The sequence below is a fragment of the Prunus dulcis genome, chromosome 7 (genome assembly GCF_902201215.1).
Source record: "Prunus dulcis chromosome 7, ALMONDv2, whole genome shotgun sequence".
Taxonomy (NCBI): Eukaryota; Viridiplantae; Streptophyta; class Magnoliopsida; order Rosales; family Rosaceae; genus Prunus; species Prunus dulcis.
In genome coordinates, this window is record NC_047656.1 from 20693298 (window position 1) to 20716106 (window position 22809).

General features: G+C 36.6%; 2 protein-coding genes and 1 pseudogene across 3 annotated transcripts; all 3 read right to left on the bottom strand.

The window, feature by feature from the left end:
• Nucleotides 1-6878: 6878 nt before the first annotated feature.
• On the bottom strand, nucleotides 6879-11654 carry LOC117635839 (RNA polymerase II C-terminal domain phosphatase-like 4). Of its 2 annotated transcripts, none has more exons than XM_034370209.1 (9): nucleotides 11380-11654; nucleotides 9789-9931; nucleotides 9583-9668; nucleotides 9107-9222; nucleotides 8659-8839; nucleotides 8097-8386; nucleotides 7792-7977; nucleotides 7666-7704; nucleotides 6879-7493 (listed from the first exon to the last, which is right to left on the bottom strand). In XM_034370209.1, the coding sequence occupies exons 2-9, from the start codon at nucleotides 9929-9931 to the stop codon at nucleotides 7185-7187; spliced, it is 1350 nt and encodes a 449-aa protein (XP_034226100.1). In that variant the 5' UTR covers nucleotides 11380-11654; the 3' UTR covers nucleotides 6879-7184. The 2 variants fall into 2 exon arrangements, with proteins under 2 accessions (XP_034226100.1, XP_034226101.1); XM_034370210.1 differs by having other exon boundaries at nucleotides 9789-9943; nucleotides 11380-11590.
• A 1854-nt stretch (nucleotides 11655-13508) lies between these two features.
• Nucleotides 13509-18075, bottom strand: LOC117635147 (reticulon-like protein B21). Its single transcript, XM_034369490.1, has 9 exons — nucleotides 16349-18075; nucleotides 16155-16223; nucleotides 15954-16056; nucleotides 15775-15849; nucleotides 15523-15667; nucleotides 15352-15421; nucleotides 14927-14992; nucleotides 14098-14220; nucleotides 13509-13981 (listed from the first exon to the last, which is right to left on the bottom strand). Exons 1-9 carry the CDS (start codon nucleotides 17493-17495, stop codon nucleotides 13770-13772), a joined length of 2010 nt encoding a protein of 669 aa, XP_034225381.1. The 5' UTR covers nucleotides 17496-18075; the 3' UTR covers nucleotides 13509-13769.
• Nucleotides 18076-20804: 2729 nt separating this feature from the next.
• On the bottom strand, nucleotides 20805-22654 carry LOC117635875 (annotated as a pseudogene).
• Between the last annotated feature and the right edge of the window lie 155 nt (nucleotides 22655-22809).

Here is a 22809-nt window from a genome sequence, read left to right on the forward strand (position 1 = left end):
TGTGCAAAATTACGATCTTGACACGCCTACCGGGTTTCGTGGATCGGACGGGCTTGAGGCCACTTCGAGGTGGGTACGTGTCACAGCTGTACTGCCTGGTAGTGGTTTTGACGTAATGGATTACTGACACGTGTTAGGCTTTCCGTTCGGTTTTGGTCACAGCAGCGGACAGCAGGGCAAAGGAATGTTATTACGTTTCTGTCCTTGCGTGTATTTTTGCCGTATTAAGCCGTTTTTCTTTTAATTCTTTGGGCCACAGGCTTACTTTGTGATAAGCATTCCCCGAATTTGGTGACGATGATATGTGATGGGTAAATGTCATATGAGATAAGTAGTGTTAAAATCACGAGAGTTGGATTGGGGCCTAATTTTATTTATTTAGGTATGTATTTGTTAAGTTAGTTGATTAAGATAGTATGTATTATATATATTCTTCTTTTTAGTGTCGAATTGAATTTTTTTACATACTTAGAGTAGTTTAAAATATCTCATTGTTAAAAATAAAATTAAATAAATAAGGCTGAAGAATGAGTTGTGGTGATTTAACCGTGAAAAGAAGAATGTGGTGTTGATTCCTTAATAATAGCATAGTTGGGTTGGATTCATGTACGTGCGAGTATATTCAAAGGTGAAATGCATTTCAAAGCTACCCATTCCAGAACTGACGCGTGTAGCCATTATTGAAGGTGGGCCCTCCTCGATTTCCCGTTGTCAGTTGGTAAGTCAAACCTTGAGAGGACGAATTCGAGGACCTCATGCATGCAGGGTGCCAGTGTCACTACCTAACCTTGAATTTTGTTTTATGTATATGGTAAATTATAAATTCATAATCCAATCTCAGATGGAGGAAACACGACGGCAATTGGAAGTTTTAAATTAATTAATCATTTTCTTAATTTTCTGTTGTATCCAAATAAAAAAACACTACTAAAAGAGATGAAGTGTTTTATTTTTATTTTTCCTAATGGATGACTGGTTTGTGAAGTTTGACCCCGAAAGTTGATTATTTTTCACAAGGCAATAAATATTATTATCTGTAAACTTAAGTCGGTATATTGTGTAAGGGTAAGAGTCGGTGAGATAATAATAATTGCGGCTAATACTATTACTAATAGGTGTTGTGGCAATGCATTTTGATTTATGACCACAGATACAGTCTACAGTATCTACAGATGATTGCAAATTGTAATGGTGAGTTAACAAACAAGAACAAGATAGCTTTCCAATTGGATGGATATGTTGCTTTCTTTGTCTTCAGAGACCAACACCACCAACTTGTATATAAAAATATATAATTTCTCATAAATATCTTAGCTTGTCCCCCACCACCAATAATTACAGTGAGTGAGTTATCTTTCCACTCATAGAAGTAAATATATATATATATATATATATATTAATCTATTATAAAGAGGAAGGAAACTGATATGAAATTCATATGGCATTGGCAGCTTCAGCTTAATTCTGTGAACAAAGAGTCAAGTCTCAGAAAATCTGTTTGAGTCTTGTGTGGTGTGCAATATATATAATACATTATAGAGAGAGACCACCCTCACTGGTCACTGGCTGCTGAGAAATTGCTACTAGGAACTGCAAATTGGGTTTGGACGGCTGCAGCCTGCACTGCACCTGCATCCTTTTGGTCTGTCACTCAGAGAAACCGCTGACCAGGCCCTTGCATCTTCGTTATGACGGCCAAGAATAATTTCCCACCCACAGTTTTTATTTTTTATTTTTAATTGGATTCTGAGCAGGCACCAACAGTTTCTTTTTTTTAATTGAAAAGTAGTGTCACTCGATTTAAGTAATGACAATTTGTCAAGCACTAATCATGTGCTTCATTCAAGGAATAGACCATAATCTCTTCTAGAGAGAAGTATATTCACGTGCTTTTCTGTAAAGTAGTTTTATGAAAAATTGATTCTTCATATAAATGATTATTAGTCTATTCAAAATCACTTTTAAATGAACTCTAATTCTGTCATGTTTAATGTTAATAATATACACAAATCCTTTACGCACGGTATTGAATATATACTTAAGTAAGCAAGGAGTAAACAGGAATATTAAAAAATGACAAAAATAAATGAGAAAATAAAAAAGAAGGTGGTGGGGGAGTTTTTCTGGTTCACCGTTCAGGTCACGTTCTCGGCTGTGTTGTTGAGTGGGAGTGTCCCGCAACAACACATGAACATATATGCTTGTGTTGTGTGCTTGTTTTTCTGTCCTTTACTCAAAATAGCTATAGACCATATGGCCCATATGGCTGCATATGCAGTGCATAAGCATATATATATATATATATATATATATATTGAAACAGATTTTGAGTGATATTTTCACATCACATGGGTGCATGGATGGTCGACAAATGCATCCTTAAATCTTGATTAATTATGTCTCATCTCATCTGCATCTGCATCTGCATGCAGACTGCTGTCAGTTTTATCCTCACGAGTCACGCTAACTAACCATTTTGAAGACTCTGTTCATTTATCGGATTTTGAATATGAAATATTATTTTGTAACGCTGGTTGAAGGCCCTGCGGTTCCCTTTACATTGATCTTGACATATATATATATATATATATATATTTATATAATTGAGATGAATAATGATGTGTCGCCTCTTTCTTGGTCGCTGTCCTTAATTTTTTTGCTTCTTTCAGATTTTCTTTTAGCCTTTTAATTAGGTAAGTTGGTGATACGCGTGGATCGTCTATATCCCCCTCAAACTTTGAATATATAAGTGCAATTAATTTATACATACAATACAAGCACGATGCCCATTTACTTCACGGAAAACTCATTGCAAAATTGAGAGAGAGAGAGAGAGAGAGTCAGACTAGGTTTGGTTGCAGAGACGTGCGCGCATCCGATAATATTCAATGTCTTGGGTCAGTGCAATTAGCATGAACCTTCCAGTCGAGTCTGCCGTCGTTGAATGGCAACGCAGATCACTATCTACGAACAATTGGGCTTAGTGAATATAATTATTGATTAGGCGTAGACTAATCCCACATTTACATTTTTTATGTAGTATTAAAGTGTTGATTTGGGGTGTGATGCATGTGCCTAACTAAGAAACAGGTTGTTTGTTTTATTCAATATTTGTTTCTGGCATTGCTGCTACTGCAGATGGTCCAGTTTCATTAGTTAATTACTTGTTGCTTTCAAAATGTAAGGCTGGCCCCACATGCACAACAAGCTTGTTTTTTGCTTGCCCGCGTTGGCCAAGGCTTGGAAGAAAACTGTTAACAATTTGGTATTATTAATGCGTTGCAAATTGCAATTTATAATAATTTGCATGTAAATATTGAGAGATCGCCGCTGAAGGAAAAGAAAAGGCATGTTGGTTTGGGTGAGGAGGGAGGGAGATGTTGCCTAAGATTAGATTGAATAATTATGTCATCTGATGAAACATTATTGCAATCATACAAGTAGTTATATATTTTGGCTTCTTTTTCTTTCTTCTGTGATTGCTATATGTTGGTTGGACCGACACACAAGTCACAAGACGTGACGTATAACAAATGAACAACACGACAAAAGTTTTAAAATTATTGCTCGCTAATCTAACTATAGTTTTTCTATTTAAATCTCGTACTTTTCTTTATTCACCTTTTTTTTAAGTTCATCTCAATTTCTAATTCAAGATTTCGAAATTTCTATTATCTTCTCAAACTACTCCTAAATACACACGTAGCAAAAAAAAAAAAAAAAGTCAAAAACTCATCAACCTCACACCCCACACCTCACTATCTTGTCCATTATCATTCTAAATTCACCTCAATCTCACATTACTTAAAGAGATAAAAACATTATTGTCAAACTCAATTGATGACCCACAAGCCACTATTTAGGGTTTGTGAAGAGAAGATGAGAGTGTAGTAGGTTTCTTAAATTGAAATAGAAGAGTAATATAACAATAGAGTTTGTAGATGTGTGTATAGATGTATTAGGTTTAAGTATTAAGTTGAATGACATTTTTTTGTCTTTTCATACAATAATAAATTTTAATAATTTAAGTATTGAGGTGAAAAAAAAAAAAAAAGTGTGGGATTTAAAGTATTTCTATTTGAAATCCCAAAGCTAGCAGGAATATTATTATTAATGCAGCTCACTCGACTCTCATCTCATCTCAACGTTGGGATTCTTTTCTTTTCTCACCCCCACCCTGATGATTATCTATCGATCTCAATATGTACTGACGATTTGATATAGTAAACCAAATTACAACAATTATTTGTTATAAAATAAATTTATCGGCCGGCCAACGGTTTAACTGTCGCTTATAAGTTAGATGCAAATGCATGCACCAAAGCTATAAACTATCAAATTCATTCTCCTACGTACTGTACAGATATATATATATATATATATATATTTATATATTTCTACTTATTTTGTATCAAAACAGTGATGACGTACGCGGTGTTCAACACAGATTCTCTCCTGATTATTATTAAGGGAAGTTTATGTCAAGGAGATGAAGTCTAAGTTGAATAATGATTTTGTTTTGTTTTCCACTGGGGATTTTTAAATGCAAAGCTGCATCCGTCCATCCATCAGAATCAGATAGATATATATTACAATTTACAAGCTCACGGGTCACATGAACATGAGAGCTCATATGCCACCATGTGAAAAGATACATCTAGACCCTTTCATGCCCGAGGCTAGCTTGTGTTTTGTTTGGAATACAAGAGTATTTGATATCATTTACAAAGCAGCAGAGAGGTTTAAGAAAGTAATTGATCTCCACCGCGTCACTATTTGTTTTGTTCCTTTGGCATATGAATGCAATTCCTTCAGATTCTGAGTATAAACCCAATTCCTGCTGCTTACGAAATATATTCATTTTTATAGACTGGGAGGTGAAAAGATTCAACAAGCACTCATCACTCATCAGGTGGAATGGAAAGATGTATTCATAAGGGAAGTGGTCCAACTGGAAATTGAGAAATTTATGTTTCTTCTGTTTCTTCTGTTTCTTCTGTTGCTGTTACTGTTTGATGAGGGCGTGACACTGACATTAGTAAAAGCTGAAACTGAAAGCCACAAGCCTACAATTACAAAACCATATATCCACCACCACCACCACGTATATACATATATATATAATATTTATTGCATTTTGTTGAAAGTGAAATTAAAATCACTTGGTCATGAGAATTCCGTATGCATCATATTATTATTTGGGAAGACTAATAATTCGTGTAGTCCGTGGTGGAAGAGACTAGAACAGGACAGGCACAAGTGGAATGGAGAAAGTTTGTCATGATATGCTGCCTACTGCCTGCTGCCTAACATTACCTTATCTTCAATCAATCAATATATCCTTCCTGTTCTAACATCCAAGTGGTGGAGACCAGATAAGCTATCAAATTTGGCCACCCAATTCCAATTCCAATTCCCTCAACCATTATTAATAATAGTTAATAATAATAATAATAATAATAATAATAATAATAATAATATGATATGATGATAAAAGCCCCCACTTACCACCTCATCAAACTTCAAATCTTGAAATTACATATGGCAGCCACCCCATCATCAATCCAATCAATTCCATAGAAAGGCACCACCTCACCTCACCTCACAATTATTACCATCAGGGAGGGTCATTGACTAATTAGTACTAATTAATTAGGATTTAGGAGGGGCCTAGCCTAAACTTCATATTGTCGCTTCTGAATTATATTTGCCACGTCTCAAATGTTTGATGATGACTGCTACAGCATGCCATGTCTGACGTCTTCTTACTTGAAAATTCAAACGTGAATGTTGATTCTTGCTTTGCTGGCACAGTGGCACAGTGGCACAGGACTCTGCAGCAAGCAAAGCAAGACTCAAAAAGGCTGAAAACTCATCACTCAATATTGAAATTTTGGTTCCGTTCATATGTAAATGAAGAGGGGCCAGCTGAGCTGCTGCAAACCACACAGAGACAGGCAGGGTTTAAGAATGATACAGGGATAAGGGTTATCCTTCTTCCTTAAATGGTGATGGTGGTTTTACATCATTTTCATTCGACTTATGAACATGATTTCATCCATTATTATATCCAGCTTATCATTAACAATTGTGAGACTTTGATGTTAGCTTCTTCATTTTAAAACATTGCATGCGCCAACTTTAAGAATCCCCTTTTTTCCCTTCACTGGCATTATCGATCGAAAGGTATTTGCCATTCCGACAACAAATTGAAGAAATCTCTCACGCAACTCATCTGATATGAGGTTTCTTCAATAATATTAATAGTATGGGGCCCTATCTCTCTCTCTCTCTCCCTTTTTGATTCATCAGTCCCCTTCTTCTGCATTATGTTGTTGACCTAATTAATTCACAAACTATACATTCCAAGTTCCAACCCCAAAAATGTCATGCTCCATGCCAGTTGCTTTTATTGTTTCTCTACAATATTTTGCTCATCTGTTTATTTGGTCACGGCTCACAATTACGTATCTAAATGTTTTTCCATCTTTGAAAATCTTGACATGAACGGTCTTTGTGTAGGGACCTAATAAGATCATACTAAAAATTGTGAAATTGATCAAAACAAGTAATTAGCGCCGTACTAACATACTAACTGTGATTAGGGAGCATTCTTTTCATATACAAGTTTAAAACAAACAAACAAATATAAGTCCCATCTTCCATTATATTATTCCTTTCGGTTAGTCTGTCGCTTTCTCGGTCGTGCTAGCTAAATAAAGGCTTTAAGCCACTAGGTCAATAAAGAATTAAAAAAACCCGGAACATGCCATGCCATGTAGCATCCTAATCGTTGTTAGGCCTGCAAGGCATTCAGAAGCCCACTGGGCTCTATCTTGCGGTGTTATTAAGCAAATTTGACACTTTTGGAACCCTAATTTCGAGCACGTCAAAATTTCGTATGATAGAGAAGAAAGATCCACTATCAAATTGCCTCACCTAGTCAGCGAACATCTTTTCTATGTAGTGTAATAACAATTCAACAACGAAAATTAAACAACTTGAATGAACTTCTGGGACCATGATGCCCTATCAAGTGGTCGCTGGCTCCATGTACTCTTCACTTGAGAGAGCTTGATTAAGCGAGATCAATGGAGCAACTGGTCTACACTGAACGAGAGGAGTAAAATATTCCAGACTGACTATGCACAACAAAAGACACTGTTAGCACGGAAAGGGGATCATTAGGTTTTCGTTTGCTTGACAGGGAACTTGTCTTCAGCTTGCTTTAACCACATATAATTTGAAGCTTCAATCCACTGTGGATGGACCAAAAACTTCTTCTCTTTCACTGCCCAACGAGACTTCTCTGTTCCAGCGTCTGTTGAAACCACGTGTGTCACCGACAGGTCCAATTCTGTTGAACAAGTGGCTCCCAACTGCTCTGCCATCTTCCACAGCTGATGATTCTCGGCCTGGAATTTTGAAGGAAAAACACGGCTGAAAACAATTTTACACCCCTTTAAGATTTCCTTCCGAAGAGTTTTCAACACCTACAAATAACATTCAGATGAATCCATATTAATAATCCTTGCAGACCTCCTGCATCAAAGTTGGATTGCGGTGAAAGCACCAGAAACAAATCACTCCAACAATGATATATTCCAAATAAGCAGACAAGAAAAGAGTGTCAAGTTTTAGTGGTTCCTGAATAAAATTCTTCACCTGCCTCACATCTCTGTCAATAAGATTGTCCTTCGATTCCTACCAAATGGTCCGCCAACAATTGATCAGCTCATAACAAAATGAATTTTTTTTATCATTATAGAGACAGGCAGCAGCGGTACTTACATAAAAGAACATATTGTGGATTCGCTTAAGAACTTCAAGAACAGTTGCAAGAGCTCCTTCAGGCTCACTTTCATCACTCTTCAACTCTGAAAGAGACTTGCAATGGAACCCAAATTGGTGACAACTTGATCTAAAGAAATGATATCTTTCCATCAATATTAAATTGTCCTTGTGCTTTGTCCATGCCTACAATAACGGAGAGCAACATTGATAACCCTTCAAAAGATAAACACCACATTCAAAGACCATTAAATTCATAGCCAGTGTATCCAGACATAAAGGAGTCAAGGACGTCAGGTACTTACATTTTCTGTATCATCAAGGATCAAAGCAGCACTTTCATGCCCGAGCACAACATCTAGACCCTTTTGATGTTTTTGGGTGCCATCATCACGTGATATCACTCTATCACCGAAGTACTCTTTCCTGGGATCAAGCAGTTTAGCCATTTCCAGTGCATAGGCTCGTTCGCCCATTGTGTATATGTACATCTCGAACATTTCGCTGGCCTCCTTTAAAAATGTCCTAACAAAGGGCCTCAACTTGGTCATCATATGCATAACGTCCACTCTGAAGAGGCTACCGTCTGAAACATCTACATGTAGCACAGTGGAGCGACAATTAAGTTGGGGAAAAACATAAAGAGTATGCACATCCATGTGCACACGAGACTACGGTAAATGAATCAAATAAAATAAACCTCATCAACCTTGTTTTATGTCAGAAGTGTGCTACGGAAAATAAAACTAGAGAACCTTTCTATAGTTTGCAAAGTCCAACAGGGACAAGAAACACCCCCACAGAGAAAGGTGTATACATTAATTGTGTTACAAAAGCAAAAACACATGAAGGGAAAACATTGGATACCTTGCAGAGAATCCGTTTGGCAGTGTAAATATTCTTCTTCTGCCGTCATATGATTCAGATGGGTGGAATTTAGCAGCGTGTGATCTAGATCAAGTACCAAGTAAAGTTTCTTAAGGTGTAATGATTTCTTAATGTCTGTGCTGCGTACCCGGTCAATTTCATCATTATTAAGCCAGAAGTCCTGCAGAAACATATAAATTCCAATTTATATCAAAGTAAAAGAAGATAGCAACAGATTGAGTAGTCATTCTACATATAACTGAAAATGAATACATGGAAAATTTATGCTTCTTTGCTAACGGTAAGTTTATCTTTTATATCAGGGATAGGTAATTCAAAAATTAAAAGAAAGAACTGACAGGAACTTAATAATGCATGTATACTACCAACATTTAAGCAAAAACATCCAAAATTCTTCTATCTACCAATTTGCCATCTAAAAGAGTACCTTGTGTATGTACCCAAGTGGAACACCAGACTTCTCATCCACCCTCTGGCCACAAACTATACACAAATCCCTTACTGAACCGGGATGAGTGCAGATATCCTTCTTTGGGGATGCTTCTGCACGTAATAACATGATGAATACAATATTATGCACCTAAAGGCAAAAACAGGATGCTCACATCTATCCTCTGAGAATCCTTCAGCACATAATAATTGCAACATTCTTATTCAATCCATACTTCTTCTAAAGACTCCACTTGTTTCTACATTAAAATTAAATAAATAACAGCATTTCTGCAAAGCTTTTTCCATTTGAAACTTGTTCTCATGTTTGTTTGTGTTTGCAGGGATTTGTTGTTTAAGACAGTTCACAGCATTTCACCCATTATTAGAAACCCTTCTTGCAGTGCAAGGAGTTGAAAGGGTACAGAACATAGAACAAATCAAAAAGCTATCCAACTGAGTTGAAAAAGTTACCTGAGTTTTCTTCTACAAATATTTGTGAAGTGGACCCTTGAGTTTCGTCTATGCTTCCAAGATTCTCTACCTTGCGCCTTTTTGTACTGCAAGGTAATTCATAAGTTGCATCCAAGTAAAATTTTCGAACGCTAAATAAACTTTAACCTGCAGTTTTACAGAAAACTCATACTACATTAATCATTAAAGAAAGAAAATTTAAACACCTCCTCTCACTTCCATCATCGCTCTCATAATCAGCTTCTTCATCTGGTGAGGAATGCGAAGAACCAGAACCCAGTGCTCTCTCAAGAAACCCAGTAAAGTCATCACTGCTAGACGAATGTACCGGAGATTCGGCAAGACTCATCTAAATAAAACCCTTCACATATGTTAATCTCCAGATGGATCTGATGAGGGGAAATAATGCATGCAACAGAACATGCACATAGAGACAACTTTACAAAGAAAATGATGAAAACTCACATGCAGTAATACTGGTGACTTAACCAGTGAAGCAATTTAAGCTAAGCTCAGAACGTTATAGCTAATTTGCATCCTTCAAAATTGTATAGGTTAAGTACAGACAGTGATTTCTCAGTTATTTAAAGGCAAAATATAATATGCATTGGCAATCCAGTCCCGCCTATTTAGGAAAACATGGTCTCAACAACTTTCACTAAGACTAGGCTACTGGCATGTTCCAGAGTTTCAAGCAATATGCTTTTTTTATTTGGAAATGAAGTGTTTCAGTATGTACTTGTTCATAGAATGATAATGTGCAAAATAGCTTAATAACTGCACCTTCTACTGCAGCAAGATTGGAAAGGGCATAGCTAGAGGGCAAGAAGGCCATGCTACATAAAAATTTATTGTGGTATACACAAACCTCATCAATTGCAACAACTTTGGAAGTGAGAGTAATTGTTCTTATGGAGATTCAGAGCCCGTTAACAATATGTCAGCCTAGTTAACTATCATTCTAATCCTCAATTCTAACGCTCTGTAGTAAATATGCCTCAGGCCTCTCTGTAGTTAACGTGCCTCAGTGAGGCAACGCCGATGAATTCACCAAGAAGAATCTAAATTCTTCATATCATGATTACAATGTTAGTATCATGATAATCAAAGATTGATGACGGTGAAAAAATCTGAGGATTGGAAATTATGAAGGTTTGTCAAATATTTAATAGTGTTCTCAAACACGTCATCATTGATCAATAAATTGCCTGTTCTAGCAATATTACTCGAGAAGAGTATATAAATAGCACATTTACTACTGTTCCTCAATAATTTCTTCAAGAAAAAAGAAAACTTATAGAGGAGGGTATTACCGCAGTTGTCCCCCAACAGCTAAGCCTAGGTAGAGAGAAATGTAGTCACTGAAAGTCTAGAGTAAGGAAAAACCAATTTCATAAATATGTTTCTCCCCATTTTGTATTTTGATCAGTGAAGATCTTCTGCAAACTCCAAACCTTTCTATCAGAAGACAATCTAGCGAAAGCAAAGGGATCTACTCACTTCACTGATAATCAACTACATACTCACATTGTACAAATCATTACAAAGCATAACTTGCAATTCTAATCTCTCATATACAGAGAGAGAGAGAGAGAGAGAGAGAGAGAGCAAATACTCAACAAGAATCACGGCAAGTAGTAACCACATTATAAATAACCGAATAATCAGTAATCAAATGGGCAGCAACAAAAGATATTGATCTAACAAGTGATAATAAGAAAGCTAAAATATTTACCAGAAATTCATATGACAGAGAAAATTTAAAGACACATGAAGAAAAAGAAGTAGTGAACATACCGCGACCAAGAATTTACAGGAGATTTGAGAGTTGACCAAGAAGAAAAGCTTTCGGGTGCGGATGGGTTCCGACAGTATTGGAATGGATGCGTTGGCGGGGTTAGGGTTGCAGAGTGATAAAAGAAAGCCTCGTCAAAATTTTGAACATTGGAGAAGAGAGAAAAAAGGAGAGAGAGAGAGTGGGGGGATGGAAAAGCGGGTTTGACAAAGACAGACAGAGGGTGTAATATGAAGAGATGAGCAATGGTATTATTGGTATTTAATCTGACCCTTGTACTTAGTACTCTTACCGCGCGCCTGCCAAATAGCACAGTTGCTTTTATTTATTTTATTTAATCTTTTTTCTCTATTAAAACGATAAATTGAGATTTAAAAAAGCTAGTAGCGCGAGATGAAATTCTGAAGTCCAAATTACATAAGCTGTCCACCGATTGCGAGGACTCAGTAGTTACTTCTTGTTCTTGTTCTTCGCATTGATTCAAATGTTCGCTGATGTTGGGTTTGAGTCCACCGCCAGAGCCCAATTTGGCGTTATGATTTTCCATGGTTATAAAGAGAGGTTGGAAGAAACTGGAAAGAGATCGAAATTGAGGAAGGGGGGGAGAATTTCAAGAATCTCAGATAGTCGGATACTAATAAGGGGCACATTGGGTTCGGGGTGGAGAAATTATTTGGAGGACGGATGTCAGGTGTTGGAGTGAGAATGGTGATGAAGATGACAAAATTTCTTTCTTTAACTGGTGATCAGTCTGATGTGTCCTGAGATTACGATTTGAAAGATTGAGAGAACCAGAGCTCCTCGCGGCTTTGATAACCCGATCCATCCACTGATGTGCTTCCCGCGCTGCGTTTGCTTTTGGTTGTTTGTTGTTTGTTTCTTTTATTTCACCTCTTTCAAAGACGGAAGCTTTTATTCGGGTCGGTAAGAGTTCATCTATTTCAAACATAAAACACATATATTCATTTCTCTATGTTGTAAAGAAGAATGGTTGAAGTCCACATGCTCTAACATTTAAGTTCAACACAAAATTAAACCACACACCCATCAAATCAAACCACATACTTACCAAACCAAATCACACACCTACTAAACCAAGTCATTTGCTTTGCCTATAAATAGGCATTATATTTGCTTGTAATGTAAGATGAAATGAGAGAAGATGAAGAGAAGAAAGAAAGAGGGTGAGTGTGTGAAGAGAAAGAGAACAAAGAGAAATTCTCCTAGAGAGAAAATTCAATGAGCATACATATTGTAAACACTAGAGTTGTAGCCATATTATTTTATATAGTGAAAGTTACTGCTGCTGCTCTCCGAGGACGTAAGCATAGCCGAACCTCGTTAAATGCTGTGTCTTATCTACTTTACGTGCAGCTCAATATTCGCACATATTCCAGTTTGTTTTACAACACTCTAATATATATATAGCAAAAAGAAGAGAATGATAAAATATTTAAAATATCAAAAAATATAGTATTCGTCCAAAACCACATTTAACTTGATCTAAGTTTGGATTTTCTCCTATAATTTTATACATATGGTAATTTAAAATATTTAAAATCATAGAGGCAGATCAAACTTAGATGCAAGCGACATATTATTTGGGGCCTAACTCATTATTGCAAATCCAAACTTAACTTGAACTCAATCATAAACAGCATTTGGTGAAAGTTACTGATGCTGCTCTCCGAGGACGTAAGCATAGCCGAACCTCGTTAAATGCTGTGTCTCATCTACTTTACGTGCAGCTCAATATTCGCACATATTCCAGTTCGTTTTACAACACTCTAATATATATATAGCAAAAAGAAGAGAATGATAAAACATTTAAAATATCATAAAATATAGTATTCGTCCAAAACCACATTTAACTTGATCTAAGTTTGGATTTTCTCCTATAATTTTATACATATGGTAATTAAAATATTTAAAATCATAGAGGCAGATCAAACTTAGATGCAAGCGACATATTATTTGGGGCCTAACTCATTATTGCAAATCCAAACTTAACTTGAACTCAATCATAAACAGCATTTGGAAACGTTATTTTGTGTCCTGTGCTGTGCTTAACAAGTAGTGCTAGTGTAATATATAAGTTGCAATTTGTTTACATCCACAAGACAAAACAACATATAATTTTTTTTGGTTGTAATTATTTCCCTTTATATTTGTAAAGCTACAAAGTACACTGAAATAATTATTGGTCACAAACTCACAATGTCCTCCTAGACTTGTTGGTAGGACCAATAAATGTCCCTAATTAAACATATTTAGTTATTTACAGTAAAAGGAGGGAAAGAAGATTTAAAAAAAAAAAACAAAACAAAAGAAATACTGTAAAATTTTAAAAAGTTGGAAGAAGATTAACATAAGCACATGATAGGGGATTTATCTAGAATCCTTTCTTTGGTTTGGTAATATTATTATCCACTTGAGATTGCACATGCCTTTGTCTTAGTCTTTCTGCTCCTAGTGCTTCTTCCCACTTTCCTTCACCCCCTGCATCACCATCATCATCTTCTTCTTCTTCTTCTTCTTCTTCCACCCACTCTTCCGTCACCAATTTCTGCTGATAGTATCGGAAGGCCACCACCAATATAAACGCTGCAAAACAACCCCCAAATGACTTTGAATATTATAAGAACAAAACACCCCCACCAATATACATATTGTATTGTTTGAAATTAGTAGCAAAAAATAGTTTGGGTTTGTTTGGTTACCAGCCCATATTCGAGCCACGACGGAAGACAGGTTCCAAACCAGTAGAAAGATGGCAACGGTCAAGGCCTTCTTGTGAGTGCATGATTCCCAAGCATCCCGAAACCGTCGAATCCAAAATTTAGCTTCACATAAATAAATTCCGGTGTACGTTAGGTCATCTCTCATTGTTGTTATCCACGTGTCACGATATGAAGAATTGAAATGTCCTAAATTACCCCATTGGGCTAGAACACAAACCCCAACACATGTGGGCCCATAAGGATTGAGGCCTCTCCAACACCCCCAACTCCAATAAAATTTTCAATGAACCCAAAACGAAAAGCCATTGAGGGAGCTGAAAATTACAAGAGCCTAGCCATAGTAAAGTGGACCCAACAACTATTATTTTGTTGTGGGCCCCAACCAATATTAAGCAGTATAATCACCGGAGGAGAAAAGGAGGCCTAACGGTAAATGGGCTCAGTGAATTGCTTATATAAAATGTGGGGCCATCGCTCTCTCATAATAGAAAAACTTACTCGTAACAGGAATAGCATGCTACTAAAGTCTCTATCCCATCATAGAGCCGTTACATTACATGATGAGGTAGAGGTAGAGGTAGAGGTAGAGCCTAGTGGTAAGTAAATAAGGTTAGGTGAGCTTTGGTTGTGAAAATGCCTGCTTGAAATTTATTGGACCGACAGAAATTATGTGTAAGCAATGTGGGTGGAGGAGAGTAAAAATGAAAGGAAATCGCTTTGCCGGCGTCAAAATTGTGGAAGAATTGAATGACATAATGATCCCATCCCATGCATTAAAAAAAGTGTGGTTATTGGAGGAATGATTTACCGTAAACAGTTAACTGGGCTGAGTACAAAGAGCAGACTTTTGGCAGGGTGAAGACTCCGAAAAAGCCTGTCAATGAGCAGTGAGCACAACCAAGCGAGCGTCAGTGAAAAAGTTAAAACAACATCTCCTCACTCAGACTTCGAGTTGCAGAGAATTTGACAGTTGTGTCTCTCTCTCTCTCTCTCTCTGTCTGCTGCTTTGGCTGCTTGCCAATTTATAATAAAATTAAAATTAAATAAATAAAAGCAGCAGACAGATATTGTTTCACCCCTTTACTTTACTCTTCTCTCTCAGTTTTCCACTAATCAAATTGGTTTTACATGCTATTAATAATAATAATAATCCATTCTTTTTCTTTTAAAAAGAAGAATAACAAGAAAAAAGAATAAGCAAAAGACTCTGATTATGAATGCGAGTGAACTTACCCACTTTGGACATCGTCCAAATGGTTATGGAGCTGCCACACCTGGCCAGAACAAAGAGCAGCACTGCCAACTGCAAACGTTATTACAATTTAGGCTATTATCTTTCCTTCCTCTCACTGCAACATTGCTAAAAAGAAATAAACATAAAAGAAGGACAAGAAAGAAAGTTACCTTAATTGTGGTAGCAGGATCCCCAGAAAATAAAGCTTTCATCTTTAGAAGGAGCTCATTCAAGTAAGGGAGAACCAGTTTTAGCAACCACATTGCTTCTTCTTCGCCCACCACATAGTTTGCATTATCTACTTCAACAGCTCCCCTGCCATTCAATTTCCAAAATAAATTTTAAAAAAGCATGTTGATAAGAGAGGAATTCGGTAACATACTATAGCACTAATATGTTGATAAAAATTAAAAAAGCTTTACCTGCAGATAATGGACTTAAAGAGGAAGATGACAGCTAGATAAAGAAGCCCCAGATAGGATATGACAGAAATAAAGCTGCAGGAGAAAAAGATAAAACAGATTTAGATTAATGCTATGCTTCCAAGGAAATGCAGAATTCAAGGTGTTGGTTGATCTCTTTTATTGAGAACTTTCCTGACCTGATATTAAGATCCTTGGTGTAGGAGGATGATAGTATCACAAATGTTCCCATTCCAAATACAAAAACCGATCTTGATATATCTTTCCACATAATTAAATCCACTGAGAAAAATAACAACAAGTTAAAAAAGGGAATGCTATAATTGAAACCATTTGCAGTAGAAATTGCAATTCAACATGTCAGGAATATGAAAAATCACCTAAACTTTGCAATCTGCTATGTGTTTCTTGGAAGCTGGTATGGTTATGGTACTCATTTGAAGCTGCAACTAATTCATTGGTAAAAACAGAAACAGTCAAGACTTAACACAAAGGAACAATCCCAAGAAACTCAAATTCCAAAAAAAAATAAAAACAATGCTACATCAGAATTTGAAAGAAAAGAAGAACTTACACGAAGTTTGTTTGGGGATGTTTGAATGAACTGTTGCACGTTTTATTTCAGGAAGTGGTTTTGTCAAGTTTAAGGAGATGGGTTCTGGCTTCTGATTTTGATGAACTTGATAAAGCTTTTTCACTTCTTTGCGGTCAAGGTGAAGAAGCTTCTTGACCTCATTCACTTTCACTACCTTCTCTTCATTCACAACCTTGGTGGTCAATTTCTCTTCTGTTGCATTGACTTCCTTAATATCAACGCTTTTCTTTTCAACCTCAACATCAATTTCCTCATCCACCTCTTCCTCCAATTCATCTCCATCATCTTCTTCATCACCCTCTTGATCATCACCATCATGCACCGATGCTTTTGGATCAGATTTGAGCACATCCACATTGCTCTCGCCGCTTGAAATGACCATTTCTTGGCACACACCGAACTCCTTGCAATTCTCATCAGATCCACTGTTTTCAATCTCAACTGGGCTTTTCTCAATTACCTCAACAGGCGTATCAATTTCCTTATCAGATTCATCCAAGGCCTTATTGGACTCAGATTTCGCTTTTCCCAATTGAATTGCATTACCAGAAGCATCAAGTCCCTTATTACACTCTGATTTTACCTTCCTTAACTGAGCTGAATTTTTCTCAATTCCCACACTAGCTTCACCCAAATCACTAGCACTTTTCAGTAATTCATTCCTTGGTTTCCTAATCCCAACTGGGCTTCTCTCATTTTTATCAGAAGCAGCAGCACCAATCTCCCTGCTTGCCTCAGATCTAAGCCTTCTCAGCTGAGTTGGGCTCTTCTTGATCCCATCAACAGACACACTCAGTTCCTTGCACTGTTGGTCAGAATTCTTCAAAGACTCTGTTTTTGCTTTGGATGTCTGAATTGGGTTCTTCTCAAAACCTTCAGAGGTGTCAGATTTCCAAGTCTTTCTCTTGCCAGCAGCAGTCAGTGCACCACCAGCTTGACCTCTCTTCGACCTTGTACGACTTCCAGCAACCCCATTGCTAGTATTACTCTGATCTTCAGAATTCTCCTGATCGCCATTGAAGACCTTAATCCCACCTTTGACTTCATCAATCTTCATTCTGCTCTCCCACACAGACCCTGCAACCACACCACTCCTTACCCCATCTCTCCTTCTACCCACATCCATTGCCCTTTTATATATATCTTGGTAATCTCTCTTTAGCAATGAATAGTAGAATAGGACATGTAGATGGCACCGGTCATGACTGGATAAGAAGAAAGCTTTAAGCAGAAGAAATGGCAGTTGGTGGGGCGTGAAACATTGGGATCTCTCTCTCTCTCTCTGCCTTTGGAAAGGAAAGCAAGCGAGAGAGCATGAAAGAGTACCGGTCTTCTACTAGCTAGATTGTGTTGTTAATAGTCGTATCTTGTAAGGCACTGGGTCACCGACCCACTGGGTTTCTTCTTCTTTTTCTCTGTGTGTGTGTTTTTTTTTCATAAAAAATTTTGTGGATTGATGATGTGCGAGTGTGAGTTTCATAAAGTATAGTGAACAAAAAGTGAGAGATAAATAATGGTTTAGGGGTTGAATGATTAACGATGATCTATTTTGCTCCTTTTTTGGGGGTATTGATTCCTTCTCTTAAGCCTGCTTATAGCTTTTGTATCGGAGGATCTCTATGAACACTGTGACCGAGGCAACTAAAAGTCATCCCTCACATGCAAATGGAGAACCTTGCTTGCTTCCTAATTTTAGAGAGGGATGAGAGAGGTGGACTTTGGAAGTATATGGTGATTTGTGGTGTTGGCAATGGCAATAGTGCATTAGAGTCGTTTAAAATGTAGAACGAGGCAATAGTTTCATTTAATCTAATATGGCCAAGCTCCTCCTCCTTCTCCTCCACACATCCAATCTAATGCAGACAAAGGGACACAAGCTTTTCTTTTACTTTTGTATTGGAGATGTTAACTTGATGCTTTATTGATTTGTGCCTGCCTAGTAAATTATGGCACAGTTTGTTTATTTTCCTTTTATTGCTTTTTGCTCTAATTTGGATAAATAAAAAGGCAAAAAGGGGATGCCAACAGCAACAGCTGACGTGAGGAAGCTTCATTTCATACATTTTCTCGTGACATCATTTTACAATGGATTCTTCAAATAATTTTATATGAGGGACATTATTTAAGGTACTCTACGAATTTTTTTTTTAATGATCCAAACCATCTATTTTTTAGGTCTTCATTCATAGATCATCCTTGCAAAAAAATTAAACAAATCGGAACTATTTAGACATCTAATTGTGTCATACAAATTAATGAACACAGTACTTAAAGAAATTATAAAATTTCAATAATTTAATTGAATGATCAAATGATATCGAATTCAAATATTTTTTTTATAAAAATAATCTTTAAATAAATATCTTTAAAAAAAGAAAGAGAGCGCTGCAAGGATGACCCCTTTCATAATTTCATTGCATTTCAAATCCACAGAGCTGTGCATTTTATGATGCATAAGCTAATCGGCGATCCATTTAATTCTGGCATTGGCAGCTAGCTAAACAACCTAATTATTTCACCCACCCACCCACCCCATCTAAATAGAAAAGAAAAAAAGCAATTTTACTGCTTTGATTATTATTGCTTTTGCCTTTGCTCCCCCTTTTGCCTTAAACATGATTTTTTAGTGAGTGACGTGCTGAAATATTGATGGGATGGAAACTTTTTTACCAAAGTTAAGAGGGTAAAGGAAACTCACGTATTCATAATCATTTAGGAGCACGTAAATCCAAATGAAAAATTAAAATGCTGCAGTGCATGCATTTATGTATTTAGCATTTAGTAGGAAATCCACAATGGCAAAGGGATGGATAAGGACAACTACCGGGATGCAAATCAATTTCTCCCACACAAAAAATAAAATAAAAGTATACTTGTGAAAAGACAAGACCATGGGAGTGGTGTTTGACTAACTGATTGATGCTGATATGGAATCCAACACCAACAACATTGTTTACGTTACACAATTATGAATTAATAAATTTATTTGTTGTGTATAAAATAAAACTATCAAGTATTAAAATTATATTAAGGACTTCAATCATACTCCTTAACTTTGTATTAAAATGTAATGTCGATGTTGAAAATTCTTCACAGAATCGCACTTTAATCATTCATTTTATGAATCGCAAGATTATTAAAAATAATACAGCACAAGTATTTATCATTTCATTTGATTTGATTCACTTATAAATAAATAAATTAGCGTGGGGCCGCCAGATTTTGGAATCGGCATACGTGGCCAAATAATTCGTAACACTGCAGGGCTCACATCATAGTATCATACCCCGACATGTAAATTGTAATATGATTTTCAGCCCAACTCTCACCGGCTACCGCTGGCTCCAAAACCCACCGACACATACCCAGTTAATATATTTTTTTTAAAAACTATTTCTTCTGTTTTTAATAAGGAAAAAATAATGATAACCTGGCAGGAAATGAAGGACCAATGTTTTATTTTGGTTTTGTGCACACCGTAACTTGTGAAAAACCCTAATATTTATATTGTTCGAGGAGGGGGCTGGACGTTGTTCAGTCTATGGGGATTTGCTTTGCATTGCTTTGATATTTGGTAGCAAATCAACCAAAAAAAAAAAAGAAAAAAAGGAAAACAAATGCTTGTTAATTTCCATAATGCTGTGGTATCATATGGTGTTGGGATTGAAAGAGAAGGAATCAAATCATATACATATATTTTACATATTTAAGACATTGATGAGATGAGAGAATCATATAGTTATATGGATTAGAAAAACTTTTTTGTAACAAAAATAGTACTATTTTGCTATCTCAACTGATAATACAATAATATGTAAAAAAGTTATCATACATATTATTGCGCTATTAGTCGGAAATAGCAAAAAATTCTATTCTCGTTGCATGAAAGTCTCTCTCTGTACGGAAATCTGCTCAGTAGGCAGAATTGTAACGTTGCGGGCACGTGATTTACCAGTACTGTTTGTTGGTGTTGACGACCTAGTAATCGCACGCACCAGTGCACCACCTAAAACGCACGTGACAACGACCCCGATCCAATGACATAAATTAATACTATTTATAGTTTTGACCCGACCGAAAGTTTTAATATTTACGTTTTGGTAGAGTGGGTGGCAAAGCCCAAATATAAAAAACTAACTCACAACAAACCCAGCCCACAAGTCAATCAAAGTCGCATTTTGTTTTTGTTGATGAGCAAAAACATATCTACCTTAAACTACCATACCGAAGTGTTGTAAATATTAATCAAGCATATCTTCCACGTTTGCTATTGCTATAAAGCTTAGACCATAAACAAACAAAGTGACATATATACTTATAGTTCGGATTTCAATTCCCAATTTCATATTCAAGTTTTAAGTTTGGAAATCAATCTCGACGTTTCAACTGAATTTGACAAATTTAGTTTTAGATGCAACAACAAAACACCGCACAACTCCAATAACACAAGTTTGCCTCTAAGTGTTGGTTAGTTTAATTTAATACATTAAAATTCATTCACATAGGTGGAGTGGAGTGGATAAACCAGCATAGATATCAGAATTCTTAGAAGTAGGACTCAAAACCTCAACCATCATAAAACAAAAGCTAAGCTAGGAGGCCTCAAAACAATGTTAATGGAAAGCTTCAACTTGGTACTTCAAGTGTTGGAGTAAACCCTTCACGCTCATTACTGTCACCTCATCCTTATCTCTAACCCTTACGCTCACCTGAATCAATCAATGAATCAACACAATAACATAACTTCACAGGAGGATCAATTCAAACATGAACTTCCCTGAATGAAGACAGAAGAACAAAGGAAATCAAATAATAAACAGTTACCTACAACTAGTACGATTATTCAAAAACCTCTTTGCTAGAGGAACACATATCCACTTTGGTGTCGATTCTGGCTCAAGGACCGATGCAGAGCTTGCATCCATACTGCACCTCAAGTGCCTGCATCATATGAAAACTTGTTATGTATCCAATCCAATCCAAATCAATACAGTAAATCAAACCAAAGAAAATTCTCAATGAGAACTTTTGGTACTTACCTGCCCAAGAATGTGGGCGCTGGAGTGCTAGAAGGTATGCCGAACATCCACATTGTCGTCGAATGAGTCCAATGTGAAGATCTTAAGCTCAGCATCGCCCTCCAAAGGCCTGTTGATGTCCCATAGAACCCCATTGACCTCAGAAATCAAAGCGTTGGAAGCCAAACTCTTTGAAATCTCACTTGCAATGTCAAAAGGGGAAGTTATCCACTTTTTGCCCTCCTCCACCTTCCCGTCGGGCAATGTAATCCTGAAAAACACCAATAGAATCAATTAGTAATAATTTCCCTCCAACTCGTATAGGCCCTAATGAATTATCAGATCATGAAACAGAGATTGGTGCAGTGGTTATACTTGTATTCATGAGTCGTCAAGGGACTAATCACAAAAGGAGAAAAACAAGAATATAATTGTATTCAACAGATTTTCATTTTCTTGTGAAACACGCGAAAATCTTAGTATTACTATTAGTATTATGGGAACAACAGGAATAAGAAATATAAAATAATAAATAAATAAAAGACCAGCGCAGACAGTAACAAAAGTAACGCCAATTATTGGGTAGAAAAGAAAAAAGACGTAAGGAAACAAGATGCTCTTAATAACACAATATGCACGTCAACAAGTGTCACGCAACAGCTTTTTCACATGTAATAACCCAAATGACCATAGCCCCTGGTCTACATGTTGGTCTGTTCAGTCAAACTTTTAAATTAAAACTATATATATATATATATATATATATTTCAAACTTCACGCAATATCACTATGTATAATATATTTCTTCATGTATTTGCTTTTATATTTGAACATATATTTCTTCCATATATACTTGACGAGCAAGAATGACTTTAGGGTTACAAGTGAGTGCCTTCTTCATAGCATTCCATTGAATAAATGTAAGACTCTAAGAAAGACATAGAGAAGAGAAGCATATATAATTCAAAAAGAGGTTTAGAGGTTTTAGGGTTTACTTGATAGGATCGGAGGGGAGGGACTGTCGAGCAGCATGTTGCTGGGCCTGTATGGATTCAAAGAGTTGGATGCGCTTGGGTGACGGCATCGAGGTAGGCATCATCTTTGGCGTGGACCACCATCACCATGGCAGCAGTTTAGTTTTGAAGGAGGAGGAGAGAGCAGTTTAGTTTTGAACAATGAGGAGGAGGAGCAGAGAGAGAGAGAGAGGAGTTACGGGCGCGTGATTATAATTTAGGATTTACGGGTAAACCCAATTCCATTTTTATACAGCAGAGCAGCCTAGCAATCCAAAACAAACCAAACCAGCCATTGGAATTTATTATATACTTGTGTGTTTTTATCCATATATTTTTAATTGTATAATTTATGTTTATTTAATTAGTTACGAATTTGCAGTCCCACGTCTCAGGCTTGGCTACTTGG